The 16,741-nt window shown below is 41.7% G+C and overlaps 2 protein-coding genes and 1 long non-coding RNA gene across 5 annotated transcripts in view; 1 reads left to right on the top strand and 2 right to left on the bottom strand.

The window, feature by feature from the left end:
• The window catches only part of LOC148387202 (uncharacterized), an 84,611-nt gene extending 76,038 nt beyond the window's left edge, over positions 1–8,573 (bottom strand). For both annotated transcript variants that reach the window (XR_015862608.1, XR_015862609.1), the window contains exon 1: positions 8,380–8,573. This is a non-coding gene — a long non-coding RNA (uncharacterized LOC148387202). The remainder of the gene's footprint in view (positions 1–8,379) is intronic.
• A 637-nt stretch (positions 8,574–9,210) lies between these two features.
• On the top strand, positions 9,211–13,369 carry ripk1l (receptor (TNFRSF)-interacting serine-threonine kinase 1, like). The gene is made up of 10 exons (XM_088396575.1): positions 9,211–9,642; positions 10,278–10,434; positions 10,501–10,638; positions 10,704–10,935; positions 11,109–11,258; positions 11,325–11,401; positions 11,478–11,553; positions 11,728–12,294; positions 12,366–12,512; positions 12,632–13,369. The coding sequence occupies exons 1-10, from the start codon at positions 9,482–9,484 to the stop codon at positions 12,928–12,930; spliced, it is 2,004 nt and encodes a 667-aa protein (XP_088252701.1). The 5' UTR covers positions 9,211–9,481; the 3' UTR covers positions 12,931–13,369.
• LOC148387200 (opsin-5-like) overlaps positions 13,056–16,741 on the bottom strand; it is a 13,287-nt gene continuing 9,601 nt past the window's right edge. Inside the window, exons 7-10 of one of the 2 annotated variants that reach the window (XM_088396584.1) lie at positions 16,106–16,233; positions 15,093–15,427; positions 14,140–14,397; positions 13,056–13,977 (exon numbers count right to left, since the gene is read on the bottom strand). In XM_088396584.1, coding sequence (XP_088252710.1) covers positions 13,837–13,977; positions 14,140–14,397; positions 15,093–15,427; positions 16,106–16,233 — 862 coding nt within the window. In that variant the 3' untranslated portion in view covers positions 13,056–13,836. Of the gene's footprint in view, positions 14,398–15,092; positions 15,428–16,105; positions 16,234–16,741 lie in introns of both variants that reach the window. The other variant, XM_088396583.1, reaches the window with a different exon arrangement.

The raw sequence follows: 16,741 nt of genomic DNA, 5'->3' as shown, positions 1-16,741 counted from the left end.
CATTATTGTTGCAAGTAGGGTGAATATTTTCAGAATTGTTTATTCCATCGATTAATTCAAGAATTGCATAAAATTTGATTTTGCATTAAAATGTATTGCAATTTTTTTTCACACTGTATTGACCAATAATTGGTGTTTTTATTTTTATTTATTTTTTTAAAAATAATAAAACTTTATTTTGCATTAAAATTATTCAAATTTTTTTCACAATTACTGTGTTGACCAATGATTAGTGTTTTTATTTATTTTATTTTTTAATAATGTTTAGTTTCTCTAAGCTTCATTTTGCTTAGACGGGTTGACAATGAATGCTATAATCAAATTCTTTTGGGCCAGTCAAGGCAAAATAAACACTAAACTGGTCCCGAGTAAATACTAATCTGTGAGAATGTAAGGTCAGCGCACATGCGGTGATTCACTGGCGGCCTGTTGTTGTTGAACAGGGAAGTTCAGGTTAGACACTTTGCATGCGGCAAATACTTTTCTCAGAAAATTGGGCGCGGGACTACATGTGAAAGGATGTTTTCGTTTCGACACCTAATGTTTGGCGACTTGTGAGGAGGCTGGGTATTAGCTTAGCAAAGACAGCTCATGGCAATTTGGAATCAACCGCGTGGATGGATGAATGGCTCTTTTATTCATAGGGACACACTTATTTCGATTAAAAGCCTGATCACAATAAAACTTTATGCGCACACCTCATTTGGAATATTCGGACCCGATACCTTCAAAATTTTAGTTTGAATGAGTTTGGAAATCCGATCACCACGTATGAGAACACTCAAAATGTCAGAATAAACCGTTTTTACCGCGCGTCTGACGTCAGAATACGCATTTCTGTTATTCCGGGTAGAGAGTAAAAGCGGAGCGAGGAAATCACACATTTTGATGTATTAGTTTCTTTTTTTTCCCCAACTGTCTAGAGATTTTAGTTTGGATTTCCTATTGTTATTATTCGACTTTGAAACTTCCACTGTAATCAATGAAATTGCGCTTTAGCAACGTTTATGTAAATGCTGGCACCAAAGTGAGATGTGGGAACTTGAAGAACTTGGTAAAAAACAAAACAAAACAAAAAAACACAATAGACGACCAAAGTCAAAGAGTCTGAAAGCATGAAAGCATTTCCCGTCCATTGACCTATTGTCAGTCCGAGCTTGCCATGGTGTGGAATGGGATGAAAACAAGCCCTTTGTAATCGGATCCTCGTCCAGCATAAAACAATCTCGACCAAGAAAAAAAAAAACACGCACAAGGTAAAAGGGCACAAAAATAGTCAAACACAATGCCCTCGTAACCGCAGGGAAACACAACTGATACATGTCCGCTATTGAATTTTGCCACACCTCTAACTTTGCAATTAATGTTACAATTATCTGCCGGCGAAAACCAAAGGTCGGTGGTTTTTTTAAAAAAAATGATCAAATATCTTCCACTGTACAGAAATTTTGATGGCTTAAACAGTACATGAAAGAAAGGAGAATTAACACAGTCTCTCAAGTTACAAGGCAGTGTGTGGGAATGACGTTTGGAGTAAATCTGATTCCTCATAGGACAGGTGCAGACTGCTTCACAAGAGCCATTTTGCACACTTTGGAGGTGTGATGTCATTATTTAAAGCTTTCTCTTGTGTCATTTAAACTGAAGCATTCAGAACAAATGGGACCAGATGACTAACAAAAAAAAGAATAACCAAAATATTTAAGCCCTTGTAAACATAATGGAAGGGAGGTGCATTGGGTGAACAAAAAAATAAAACAAAAAAAAACAAGACTAGCAGTTCATTAAGTGTGCCTTACAGGCATGAAGAATGGCGCTTTGGAAGCTCTCATGTGTGACATCGTACACTTGGCGTGACATCTTTATCGCACGCGATGTGACTAAACAAACAAAGGCAAAAGAAATGTGCATCTTCTACTCGGAGGGCGGGGGCCATTTTTTTTTCCACTATTATCTTGCTGGAAAACATCTTTGTGAACGTTGTCATAACTATTTTTCATTTTAACTTGGGAAAGTTGTATGCTACTGCTACAGCGCCTTTCTTTTCAATATCACTCAAAAAGTATTTATTGCCTGAAATAATTTTTTATTACGTCCGCTATCGAGTGCAATAATGATTTTGCTACTGCTTTGGGATCGACGACGATACATTCCAATTTGGGTTACGTCATCGTCATAGGAACGGATCTTTGTGGCAAACAGAAGACCGCCACACTCTTATGTTTTTTATTTTTAGCAACATGAAGTTGTAATTGTATATTATCTTTCCTTCTGTGGAAACTAATGACTACTATACCTGAGCTGCAAATTATGTTTTATTACTGTTTCCCCCCCCCAATGGCTCCGCAACCAAACACATGCATCTTAGCAACCATAGCATGCAATGCTACATTTTGTTTTACAAGTTGTATGAGGTGAAGATCTTATCTGGTTAAAAAAAATGTGAAATATTTTGGACAAAGTGTGCTTGCAAAGTAAATGAGAGCTAAGGTTAAGGCCCTTTACGGCAAACATCAGAGGAGAGGCAACAATCCAAACAAGACGGGATGCCACAATGTTTGAATGCTTACCTAATAAGCCAAGTGACAAGATGCAAAGCAGAGACGCAAATAGTTGGAGCGGTAAACAGTAATGACTAATGTCTCAAGGTAGCACAATTCTCCACCTCAGCATTGGTGTTGACACGGCTGAGTCCCATCTGGCACGCAATGTGGGCTAAGGAACATAAACAGGCATGTGTCTGGCTCCACCCGAGGCCAACATGCGAAACCTTTCTGATGCAACTTGGAAATTAAGATGATTCACCGCAAGGTTGATTTTATATCGCAAGATCGTAGACAAAAAAAAAAAAAGGCATTCAAGCAAAAATCTGGCCTTGTACTTTCGGAAGGGGTGTTCACAACTAGTTTCACATTTAAATGAAAAGAGGCTTAGATCAGATTATTTTGTGTGTTTAATATTTTAGGGCTGCTAAAAAAAAAATCTGTGTGCAAAAATGACATCTGATACTCGTGTCATACTTCCTACTGCATTGAAAGCAATTAGTATCACTATTCTACAAAAATGTCAAACATTACATCGAATACTGCTTTTTGCCACAAGTATGAAAACCACCTTTAGGGACAAATGAGAAAGTGAGTCATCTCCCAATCAACAGACTTGCTAACTAATTGCTCGGAAGTCCCCGTGATTACCAGTATCACCAGTATCACTACATTAACTCAAGCAACTAGCTTGCTGGGAATTCCAAGCCACTTCTGATAAACTATTTACAAATGCTCAAATCTTTATTGAGCATTTCATCGTCTCAGCAAGCCGCAATAGCCGCTGATAAAGCGGATCATTAGCTAATGAGCCATCATTCCTTCCCTCTTTATTTTTACTAGTCGCACAGTCTTGTATTAGAAAGTTGAATGGGTCTTTCTTTGGACTTGGTGTGCAAAATGTGTGCGTCTCGTCAGCTGTTTTCACAGCTGAGCACGGCGGAGAGGCCTTTCTACACCTCTTGACAGATGCTTTGGAACAAGTCACGCTACGCTCGTCCTCACCTACAGGGCCCTCTCCAGTTAAAGGCAGGACTTGGCTGTTACTATGACAACCACTCCCCAATAGCTTTAATCAAAGTGGGCACTATTATGAAAGAGAAAAAGATGGAAGCAATAAGGGGACGAAAGTGGGAAGTCAGCGTGATTGCACAGAGAGAAAAAAATCATAAAGGTACTCCAAATAACACCAATTTTTAGGAAGACATTTACATTTACTTGAATCTTGAAGGTAAACACACAGCCATACACTCACACTGCACCTAGCGGCATTTTATTTGTTTTTGTATCTTTGTATAAATGAATAATTTATTTAAATTTTACTCAATGACTTCTAAAAGTGCTTATCTAAACTTCACCCCGAATGCCTGCATAACAGCTAACTGCACGACGCCCCCTACTGGACAAACATGTCCTGAGGTCTGCTAAGTGAAGTGCATGTAGTAATTTAAAAAACAAAACAAAATTCAGTTTGATAGAACATATTGTTCAAATTTGGTGTCAATATAAAAACTACATCTCTACACTGTAAAAAATATTACTTGCTTTTTGGGCTAACTAACAATTGTTCCATAACCATCCTTAAATTATATATGTTTTAAATTGTTCCAATTTAAATGACTGAAATAACACAAGTTGTGTGTTTTTTACAGTGTGGTCTTGAGGAATGCATTTTGTAAAACATCTTAGAAATGCCATTTCAAATTTAGACTATTACGGTCTAGACGATTCATTGTATGAACCAAAACACTCGTAAAACTAAAGACTGTTTGTGTATGTGTGTGTGTGTGTGTAATCCATACGGTAAGAACATGTCAGCTCATGACTAATCTTTATGATCACACGGCACAAGAACACCCACTAGCCAGCTACACCAAGATGGTGACGGTGCTGATGTTCCGCAAATCGTTTAATCCGGCAGCGGGGTGTTTCCCTGTCGTACTAGTCGCTGGTGTGTTGTTCTAACCGGGGTTGTTCAAACGTGTACGCCGCAGTTGAAATGCATTCCCTCGCATAAAAGCAGGACAGAACACTCTAAAGCTCCTTTAATGGAAGGTCAATATTGCTTTGCAGTTTTCATTTTCACACTTCACGTGGTGCACTTAAGACGGCCTGTGGTCGCTAACACCCGGGTGTTCTTGAATTTGCTCTGAATTGTGAACACAAGCTAGGTGAGGCCTCCACTTATTTCAGATACAAGCTATTGCTTGACTGCATGGTTCGCACATCTCAATTTTGGATTGAAATCATTGTTTTAGTTTTTGTATTTATACCAACAACTCTGGATAATCACTACACATTTGGGGTATTTGCTACACAGAGATGCAACTAAATGTACACAGTGAAAAGACAAATGAAGTAATCCTATGAAAATAGTCATTTTTTCAGGATAACATATATTATATTGTTTATATATTTTTGAAAGAAATGAACTTGAGTTATGCTAGGGTTTTTTTTTCTTTAGAAAAACAAAACCTTCCAAGAATCAACCTATTTTTTCTAAACACAAATTTAATGCTAAATTTTTAAATCTACCCAAGTCAAAATTTATTAACAAAAAAGTACTACAGAGAATATAACAATTAAAAAAAAAAAATCTGAATTTTTAAGGGGATAAAACAAAACCTTGACAAGCTGATTTTTTTCCAATGAGAAAAACTACATCCTTACAAAATGAGAATTTTTCAATAATAGTCTTCCTATTTTTTTAAATTAAAAAAGGGAGAATCAGATGCTGTAATCCTTTTTGCCTTCTTACTGGCGCCACTTCTGAGCTAATTCACCTCTGCAAAAGTCAGCTAGCTTACAACACCACGAGAACACAAGACATCGTCAACTCATCCCGGTGCGCCGCCATGATTACATAAAAACTGCGAGCAATGCCACGCATCTTAAGTAGGACCATGGAATAAATTCTATTTAAGAGACAGTCCACACAGTTCAACCAAGTCTGTCAAAATGTGTAGTTAGCGTGCATGTTTGTGTTTACAGCTCAGAGTGGAGGAATCTCCCGAGTCCTTGTGTTTATCCTGCTCGGTTCCTGCACGGCTGTGCGGGACCGAGTCAATTCAACGTAAACAACGGCAAAAGGCGGGGGGGAGTTGAACCAAAAGAATATTGGTACTGCTTCTATTCGGGATGACTCGGCGGCACATGTCCGCCACAACCTCTGCACTCGGTGAAACCATTCGAATTACAGCCAATGTCCTTGGAGCCACATTTGGAGTAAAAGTGACTCTTAACTCGCCGTCTCTCCAGAGCAATTACTCTAAGTTGTGTGTTTATGCTCGCTAATAGGCCCCTCGATGGGCCCGAGCGGTGAGCGACGGCCGCCGCGGCTTCCCGTCGAGCGCGGATCCAGTAGTACCGTATCAGGTGGACCTTGCCGTACTATCAAAGCACAATCTCCTTGGAGACGACCTCTTATCACAACAAGGACGCTGACCCTGCCTGGCAGTTGCTCCTGGGTGGTCTGGAGGCAAAGCCATGCAAGAACGCTGCCTGGCTCGACTGAGAAAAACAGGCAAAGTCAGCGCAAAGGCGGACAGATTGGATCGATAAAGATTGGCTTTTGCAAAAAAAGTGAGATTAAAGTAATGGGTTCAAAGAGCAGCTTGGCTAATTAGACGTTAGCACGTGTGTCTCTGATGACATTTTCGATATGTTTTGAGGTATTTTCAAGTGTCCCTGACCCCGGAGCCTTTTAGAGAAAATGGCAAGAAATGGGCGCGGGGGTGTGGCTTGTCCGCGTCTAGCACGTTTCCTGCCTTCCACACCAGCTCTAATTGGAAATACGGGTGGCCTTGTTTATTTGCATGGTTGAAATGCGGCGAGGTTGTATTTATATTTTCATGGCGCGTTCTCAGCAGTGCCGCATTACATAGCTTTCCCTTGAGAGGACTGTGGGAGAGGAGCCCGTTGGGCGAGGGATTGCACGAGGGAAGGGGTTGCATGAGGTCTTATTTCCTTTGCTTGGTCTTAACATTCAACTTGTGTCTTGAAAACAATAAACAGCGTAATGAGACATTTTAAGCTACTCAAATGTGCTTTCCATGACTGTCCCGCTTAGTAAGATCAATCCAACTATTGCTTGACTTTCACAAAGCGAGCTAGCGAGACCCTCTGGCATGAAGGTCCCATAAGTAGGGGCAGATAAAACTGATCTTAAGATGAGCCGTGTCAGAGCGGTGGCGGGGAGTGTTTATCCATTTCTACTGAAACCCCTTGAGTGCCGGAAGGCCGGGCTTTCTACTCAAGCTGTGGCCACAGAGATCCCGGGCCCGACTCGGGATAAAGTAAACACACACACATATACACACACGAATGCGCTCCTGCAAGGGCTCTCCCCGTCCTCCCCTCTGCCCGTCAGCTGGAGACCACACACTCAGACCACACAGAGTCTGAGAACAGGCCCAGTCAGTCTCACGCAACCTGGCGGCGGAACCGTCACTCGCCGTCTCTTTCGTCACCGTCCGCACTGATCACGTGACACGCCAAACAAAGTATGGCTGTGTCTGGAATTTTGTGTGTGTGTGTGTGTGTGTGGGGGGGGGGGGTTAATAAATTAACTCCGCTGATCTTAATTGATTGAGGAAATTTGATACTATAAACGTCACGTATAATTTATATTGCTGATTGTATACAGGCTATTAAAAGTAGTCTCATAATTGAAACCAAGAGTTTCCCAAGGGATCTTTTTATCTCGAAGCTCAAAACCCAAATGAAGCATAGCGGTCCCTGCTGGTCATATATTTTACTGCAGTAACCTAGGCAGGTCATGAATTAAAAAATAAAAATAAAAATAAAAAAAGAATTCCACTTTTCCAGATATATTTAATTCTCGAGTGCGACCTCAGCATTTAGTTTAAGAATTTTAAAATCGTCCGGTCTCATTTTGATTTAAAAACCTGCGCTCTATTCTGCACGATACACTTTTTTCCTTATCAAGCAGCTTTCCACTATTTATTTGAGCACGCCGACTCAGCAAAAGACACCTGAATGACGAGCGGTGTCGGAGAGTGCCAGAAAGTACATAAAGCGGCAAATGAGGTCAACGGCCCCCTAACCGCGGGGTCAACAAGCAGGATCAGAGTCGGCGAAGGTTAAGTAAAACTGTCATCAAATTACGGGCGGGGGGCTCGCTAATACCCCACTTGAAAAACATGCTTAGGCCTTGAGTCTGGTGTAAGGTTACCACAGGTATGTTAAAGTAAGCACAAGCAGTTTGAGTAAAATACATGTACAAGGTTAGCACAACTGACTTTAAAATAATATAAAAATGAGAAGGGCTGTAGACAGTTAGAAAAGAGCAAGCTTAAAACCCCCCAAATTAAATCGACCAAATTTACATATTCATTTACAACACGTTCTTGCTGTACACACATTTATATAGCAGCAGTTTTCAATACATGAGGCGATAAAATACTGCAATTGTCATTTCTCCCCAGTAGAGGGCACTGTTGTACAGGCATCACTTCAACTAATACATTTTGGAGGTACGTTTGACAGTACGTTTGACAAGTTCCTCGTCCATTTTAGACATTTTAAACTGCACTAAAAACGACACGAGTAAAGCTGAAAACAAATAACGAGTCGGTTTTTTGTCTTCAATTTTTCATAACCGCTTCTAAATATAAATTCCAAAAGAGACATGGACCCTTATTCTGGTAGAGAGCATCTCAAGTAAGCTTGCTGCACCTTTATCAACAGGTTATACAGTATATGTACTTCCAGCAAATTGCACACGCAGTTAAGATGAAATATGGCCACACGCAAAAATAAACCTTGAATGTCAAATACAGTTGAGCATGTAAAAAAAAAAAGAATGCAACCTTACCTGGATATTTTTGGGAGAGACGTCATTGCTCCACCATCCAGTCCAGAGAAGAAAAATCCCATCTAGTCCAGAGAAGAAAAATCCCACGAAGCTCTCGTTTTGCTTTTCTCATTGTGCGCAATAAACTTGCCAAACAAATCAAAATGCGTTAACTCCATCGCACGCGGCCGCTGTTAAACTGGTTGCTAAGTAAATTAGCATTACCTCTTACCTGCGCACCACAACAGGTGTCGCCCCGCCCCGCCCCGACACACCTATTCCAAATTGGACTTCTCAGCTTGCTGATCAGCGCTTGCTAAATTCATGCATATGTATATTGCATCTAATTATTTTTGCATCATTGTTGCAAACCAGATCATTTTTTCATTTCATTTTTTTCTGTTGATCCCACTCTGCTGTGTGATTGCCCGCTATAAAATAAAAAAATAAGTATTTTTTAAATTTGTCATTTTCCCAACCACTTAATATGTCATCAATGATTGCATTCTCAAACATCCGCTTAAAAAAATTCGACTTTAAGGAATAAATTGATTGCCTACCTCTCCCCCACGTTGTTTTCTTGTCTTTTTTCCCCCCTAAAACTTTAAATGTCAAATATAAAAAGCAAACACAATGATTTAATCAAGTCTATTTTATTGCTCGCATCTGTACTTCTTCTTATGAACAGTGTGTGAGTACTTTACTTTAGCCATAGCCCATTTTTAGTTGGACAATGCTTTAATTTATTATATGCATCACGATTGAGGCGCAACTATCTGTCCTGCTCTGGAATCGACTTGAATGACTGGTTGTAGTTCTTTTTTTTTTTTTTTTTTTTTTTTTTTTTTCATTTTTAACTTTACTTCTACGTCACTTACGCAATTCCGGGAAAGGAGAGTTGAAATAACAGATTTTAATGGCGATCGTTTCCCTGCACCACCTTTGCTCGTCCGTTGCTTTTAGGACTGTCGCTAAAGTTACGCGAAGCTAGTTTAACAGTTGTGTTAGCGTCGGAACTTTTAGTCGCATTTCCGCCTCGCTCTCATGTGACGACCTCCCTTCTGCGGTACATTAGTTTTGTTACTATATTATTACACCGTTCGGGTTGTATTAAGGTGGAATTATGGCCACTGCCACGCCGTCTTCGCTCCAACTGCAAGCGACAGATGTGATTCGAAAAGAACACCTGGACGAAGGAGGTTTTGGCGAGGTGTACCTGTGTTATCACGTCCACCTCGGTCCTGTGGTGATGAAGACCATGTATACGGGCAAACTTCGAAATGAGTATGTCTTTTTGCATATATTTCCTGTGGGGATTCCCCGTTTTCGATATGCAATATTTTGGATTACGTGCCGCAAGGAAACCCTAGATTATTTGAATCAAAATGCTTTTATTAATTAAGGAGAGTGAGGGGCGAACTAGTTTATGATTTTGACAGTCGTCCAGGGAAGTATGAGATCTGGCCTCCGCCGTTGTCTCAAGTTCCTTGTTGCTATTGCAGAACAAAACGGAAACTAAATGTTGAACAGAAGCTGTGATGTATCGAGGTCAAATTCCTTGTTTGGCACGCTCAAACATGGCGAATAAAAACTCTTGAATCTTGAATCTGCAACACAACTTTGTACCTTTGACCTCATATTTAACATGCAACTGCCTAGTTGGATAAGAATAGGACAAAATGCCCCAAAAGTAGCATTTTTGTGTGTTCTAAAATGAACCAAATGACTGATAGTTTGGATTAACATAGAACCTAAACTACAATTTAATTACCTGTGGGTGTGGTACCATTGCGAAATACAAATACGGCTTTAATTTGGCCATACCTGACATTACTGAGAAAGCATATTCAAAATTGACTTGTCGCTGAGAACGTCTGCTTATCATGAATCTCTTCTCCATTCTCTCCAAATATAACCAGGGATAGTAAGCGCTCTCTGCTGGAGGAAGGTAATATCATGGCGAGCCTGAACCACCAACGGGTGGTCAAATTGTTGGGTGTCATCATGGAGGACCGAGGCTGCTCTTTGGTCATGGAGTTGATGCCCAGGGGCAACCTTCTGGCCATGCTGGAGACAGTTAGTGCCATGCCAATTTACAGTTTACGTATGATGAATTCTAATACATGCTTTTCTGCTATGTAGGTGACTGTGCCAGTATCCATCAAGGGGAGAATTATTTTAGAGATCTTGGAAGGGATGGTTTACCTCACCGAGAAGAAAGTCATACATAAGGACATCAAACCGGACAACATTTTAATTGACAAAGATTTTCACATCAAGGTCAAAATGTTCTCCCCGCTATTACGTGCTTTCCCCCGCAATAACCGTTGTCCCGCATTGTCCAGATCGCCGACCTTGGCCTTGCCGCCTGCAAGACGTGGAAAAAACTCACCAAAGAGGAATCCTACAAGAGGAGTCAACTGGGCCTGTCAGACAGGACGAGGGCTGCCGGCACGCTAAGCTACATGGCGCCCGAGCACTTGGAGAGCGTCCACACCGTCTCCACCGAGAAGTCCGACGTCTATAGCTTTGCTATTGTAGTCTGGGTCATCGTCACAGGCAAAGAGCCATATGCAAGTAAGTTGACATCAAATATTGATTTCTGTTGTCTTGCTTTCATCTGCTCCCCTAAAAACCTACATTGTCATCTGAGTTTATTTCCCAGGAGAAAATTTCTTTTGCAATCAGCAGCAAACCGAACCAGGAACTAGTTACATCAAACCGGTTTGCATTTTTTTTGTGTGTTCCAGATGCCAGGAATGAAGATCAAATCAGTCAGTGCGTCCGCAATGGCAACCGCCCAGCGATTGACCTCATCCCTGACCAAACGCCGGAAGAGATCTCAAACCTCATGGTGAGGTGTTGGGCACACAATCCGCTGCAAAGACCGACATTTCTCGGTAGGCTTGATTTCAAATGTAGCTCGTTACAGAGGCGACTTCCTCACTCGACTCCTTTCCCAACAGAGGCCTACCATCGCTTTCATCCCTTCTACGAGACCAATCTCGCACCACATGTGGACAAAGATTTAGTTCATCTACAGGTGAATGAATATTTGGCATACTTGTGTTATGCCCATGACAATATTTAGAATGTCTAATCTCAATATTTCAACGCAGGCTCTGTACGAAGGCCCGGATCAGCTTGTGGAAAAGATGAAGTCTTTATCGATAACCGATGAATGTATTTCCGTGGGTAAGCCTCGATGTTTATCTGCCATTTTAGTTATTCCGTCAATGTTGGTTTGATAAACCTTTGCAAGTAATCTGTCAGAAGTTCAATTCATAAAGTGAACTATTTCATGATTGTATTTGTCCAAATTTTTGCTGAGAAATCAAAGCTGATGTGTTTCCTCCTCTTATCTTATAGATGGTCCAGCTTTTCTGGAGAGCACAGACAAAAGCGTCAATGGGCCGGTCGAAGACAGTATTGAGGACAGTGATGCCCTTGGACGTGAGACCAATGTAGCGTCTCTGGCAGCCACCACCAGTGAACCAGACCCAGAAGGCTCTTTAGAGGAAAAACTGCAACAGGAATTAAACTACCACATACACGGCAGCTACACCCGAGACGACCCGTCTGACTTTGTCACTGAACAGCATCGGAGAAGCTTCCCAGATCGTCTGCCTAGTTTTACAAATAACATCCTTAGACAACCAGAGCGCCACACACCGTCCTCCGTCACCTCCTGGACAAAAGCGGAACCTGTGCAGCCCAGTAGCCAAGACCGCACTGGGTATTCCTGCCTTCAAGAGTCGATGACCGCTTCCACGCCAAAGTCATCTCTCATCCATACATCTTCCAGCTACAATTCCTTGCCACCTTTCAATCAGCAACATCCGGATTCCCACTATCACCGCCTGCTGTCCTGCCCTACGTCCTCAGTGCCTGAAACGTCATGGGGTGCTAGCAACTACGGTGCAGCCCAAGAGTCCGGTACGTAGAAGACCACGTTCAGTATAGGAGAATTTCTGATGACACTAACGTTAATTGTCTTGATCTTGAAGGTTCGCTTTTCATCAGTAATGCAAGGGGGATCCAGATCGGTAACAACAACAGCCTCAATATTCACTACGGCAACTCGAACGTTTCTTCATTTCATCCTGGTGACATCTGGACCAGTTCTCAGCTCAAAGAAGGAATTCAGAAATATGGTAAGTCAGATGTAGAGGTTGAACTTAATCAGGTTAACCCAAAATAGTCAATCAAATGGGATCAATGACGGATCCTTGTGGAACACCGCATTTGACCTACTTTCACTTTTCACGCGTAGAGGACTGTGCTGTGACCGAAGAGCACCTTGATGTACTGAGGAAAAACATTGGCGCCAAATGGAAGGTTTGCGCACGGGTTCTGGGTTTGAGTGACGTGGATATAGAGACCATTGAGCACGACTTCTACTCGGACGGCCTGTCAGAGATGGTGCACCAGACACTGCAACACTGGAAACGGACCGGAGGGAGTCTCGGCTGTAAAATTGGGAAGCTTTGCCGCGCTCTCGAAGGCATCGTAGAAGCTAGCGTGATTCAGAAAATATTGCACATTTGCGCTTCTACTCCCAATATCAAATGAACTTCTTTCTTTTGTAGTTCTCCTCAGATTTGCCAAAGTCTCTTGTAGAAAGTCAAAATTAAATATTCTCTTGTAATAATAATAAATCAGACCAAGATAAAACATTTTAAAACTTTACCCAGCGTGGCTGATTTGATTGGAGGCTCGAAAAGACACTTTATCAAGAACATTGAAGGAGCTGGGAAAAGAGTTGATGAATGTTTTTTTTTTTTAAATCACAAAAACATGCATTGAAGCAGGTACTGTACATGTAAACTTTTTACATCAAATCATAAAGGTTTAAATTCATCTCACAACATTTTATTGCTCTGTATTTACTGTTTTAAATATTTTAGAGAGTTTTTTTCACGCTGTAATTCCACAATCAATTTCTATGCTGTTTTTCCCCAGTTTCTCAATTAAATCAATAAAATGGGCACCTGCCCTCTTTCAAAGTGAATTTTGCTAATCAGTGATTAATGACCCAATCAATCTGCAAAACAGACACTGTTGTGAATAAGCATTGTTAAAAAGAAGCCCTGCGTGAGTTTCAAGAATAATCCCATTCTTGGCAATGCTGTTTATTGTGTTAATTAATTAACCCACAGCAACAAACTATAGATAATATTTATCAGCATTTGAGTGGAATACTTTTTATCTGCTGTGAATGGTTTAATATGCAACATATTTCAACTATGACTGCTCGACTGTTTGCATAAAAAGGGCAAAGTGGGCACATGCAGTAAAAACATCTCAATATTGTTGGGGGGGAACACAAATAGAAGACTTTTTTTATTCTTTTTAGTGCCACTTTTGATCTGGGGACACCCTGTACACATTAATATGTAGTGACACCAAGGATAATATAATATGCTGTGGCTCTTAATTTCACATTCCTGAACAATATTTTGTGTATTGCGCATTAAATTATTGGGTAAATGAAGGCCAAGCCACTTTTGCTTGGCCTGGAACCATCTCCAAGTTAATGTTAAGACTGTCTGGAGTTCGTTTTGAGCACGTCGGGCACAGCAGGGATCTGGTGCGGCTCACACTTGGACCGACTCTCTCCTTGAATAATTTTGCATAGGGAGCGGGATTAGCGGCAGCGTCCATTGGAGGACATCGCCCGGAGCAGCGTTCAACAATATCCTTGTGACATTTCAGCACGACCACTGGCGAGTTGGGTAACGGCAACTGCTCAGTTCTTCTTTGGACTAACTGAAGTCTCACCTTGACTCTTGGCTGGCAGCAGCATTTTCCCGTGGAGCTCTTGAGAACACCGAGGTTCCTGAAGAATACCTTGCGAAAGTTAGGCCTGAGTGTGAGGTAGATGATGGGGTTGTAGATGGTGGAGGACTTGGCGAACATGGCCGGCATGGCGAAGGCCAGAGGAGGGATATCGTCGATGTCGCCGAAGGAAGCCCACATGGACACCAGAGCGTACGGGCTCCACGCCACAAAGAACCCAATGCAGACCGCCACGCTTAACTGAGGGCAAAGAGCACACAACACATACGTGAATAGCATTTTAAGAAGTGCTGTGAGGGACACACAAATATGACACGTTGGGTATCTTTGATGATCTATGGATTCAATTTGGGGAAATTTCAGGATACGTTATTGGTTACTTAATCATTGTGGATGTCTGTTGATGAGTTTATCGGTGGAGGTGGCACTGTCTTCTCATCCATTAAAGCGCATCCGGAGTCAATTCTTTCTTATGAAAGCACTCTCCGATGTGGCGCCTTGGGTGAGATTTTACTCCGCTCCCTCCCACACACACATTTACATTTGCGATTTACATTATCCTGCAAAACAAATCCAAAAGCATTGTTTATACAATTGTCTTACATTTCTATGGTAATGTCAATCAACTTAAAAAATAAAATACCAGACTAATTTTTTTTTTTAATTAGTAGAAGGAGCACACTTGCCACTAATTTAAAATTTTGGAACTGCAACTTGCACATTTTACTTCACATTTCCTAAAATGTTCAATCTAATTCTAATTCTACCGATACCAGCCACCGATACTTAAGGGGGAAAAAGTCCTTCTGGTCAGGAGTTGAATAGCTACACTATTGAAATGACGCGACAGTTTTATTTCACAGATGATTCCTGCCTTGAAGTTTCATATCATATATGTTCTTTCATTCAATTCTACTAAAACACTTTTTGTTTACCTTGATAATAATAATCTGGATGCTACTCATGTGCATGTGCCTGGAGGCATGCTGCTTCATGGTCTTGTGCGACGCGTGCACGGTGGCGAGGATGCCCGCGTAGGACGCCAGCATGACGACGCACGGAAGGATGTAGCAGAAGAAGAAGAGCACCACGGTGTAGGAGCGCGCCGTCGACAGCTGATTAGACAGACGCCAGTCGATGCAACAGGCGGTGCCGTAGGGCTCGGGCCCGTACTCGCCCCAGTGGCCCAGCGGGCAGCAAGCGAACAACAACGCGTAGAGCCAAGCGCAGGCGACGAGGAGACGGCCGTGAAGGCAATTGAATCGGTTTCCTGTGGACATAACATTCTTTTAGATTCCAGCAATGTGCTCGTTTCAAAGAAAGAAGGCGCTTTGACCTTTTATAGGGAATAATTGAAAAAGTGATTCAATTATTTCAGGATCTAATGAGACAATTCAATCAATTACTGGAGCCTTTTTACTTCATTAAAATACAACGCATGCAGTGGCGACATTGTGGTTCTATTCCCATACAAATGCCACAATACCGCAACACCGATACCACTTGACTAGCTTGACATCTGGTAAACTTTCCGGGCAGGTTGAGTAGCATCCGTGTTGTCTGTCGAGCAAGCGACAGCTCCCTAAAACCCTGAAGAGGTTAAGTGATGTAGAAAATTGCTCCGGGTGTTGCTATACATTCTTAATTGCACCCCCATCCACATGGTGGTGCTGTTTTAATAGAAGTCATTAAATCACACAATGGCAAGCAAGCGCAGTAGAACAGTTGGCTTGATCAAAGCCTTCTGTGCCGCCAGTCGGGAGCAAAACATTGTGGAGGTCAAGCAGGGGACTCCATTGCAGCGCATTAAGCAACATCACAAGCGATATTCACGGGCGGGTCATCAAAGAGGGTTTTAGCGCGCGGCTCTCGGCGGAGGGATTAGCGGGAAAATCAAGAATGGGCCATTTAGGGATGCCGCCGTGCATCTTTTTGGTGGAAGACTTACCGTACAGTGGAAAGCACACTTTGATAAAGCACACCACGCTAAGCAGGGTGAGAGTGGTCAGACTGCAGATGCCAAACAGCATGCCGCAGAAGGCGTAGATGGAGCACGCCGTATTCCCGTACAGCCACCTGCGTGGGAGGGCAAAAAGGAAGGCAGGGAGAAAAGCACAAGGATCAATGACGTAGGATGTGGCTGAGTGTGAAAAGGAAACGTGCATTGGCACGCCACGCACTACTGTTACGGTGGAAACAAATCAAAGGTGCCCAACAATTGATGTCATTGGAAAAAAAAATAGTGCCGAACAATTCAAATTCACAGGACACGGTTAGAATAGAAGAATAGAAGAAGAATAGAATGGCCTTTATTGTCATTTTACAACTTAGTTGTATAACGAAATTTGGAGAGCTGCTCCCTTCCTAGTGCAAACATACAACATTTTTTAAAAAAGTACAAAAGGAAGTCTGAGAATAAAAGTGAAAGATCTTATTTACAGTATAAGTCTATGAATGAAGGTCCAAACTATTAGTCCAAAACATTGATGTATAATCAATTTGAAATACTGATTCATTTATTGCTTGTCTTTATGAAAATATACATGGGAAGAGCACCTTGAAAAAAATAAAATAAATAAATATA

The sequence above is a fragment of the Syngnathus floridae genome, chromosome 14, assembly GCF_059516105.1.
Source record: "Syngnathus floridae isolate MCC-2025c chromosome 14, RoL_Sflo_1.0, whole genome shotgun sequence".
Lineage (NCBI taxonomy): Eukaryota > Metazoa > Chordata > Actinopteri > Syngnathiformes > Syngnathidae > Syngnathus > Syngnathus floridae.
The sequence above is the reverse complement of the archived record's forward strand: the minus strand, read 5'-3'. Positions and strand labels throughout refer to the sequence as shown.

Coding starts and splice junctions, on each gene's coding strand:
- ripk1l (XM_088396575.1), top strand. CDS start 9,482: ATGGCCACTGCCACGCCGTCTTCGCTCCAACTGCAAGCGACAGATGTG. Junction 9,643..10,277: donor ACGGGCAAACTTCGAAATGA/GTATGTCTTTTT, acceptor AAATATAACCAG/GGATAGTAAGCGCTCTCTGC. Junction 12,513..12,631: donor AGAAGGAATTCAGAAATATG/GTAAGTCAGATG, acceptor TTTCACGCGTAG/AGGACTGTGCTGTGACCGAA.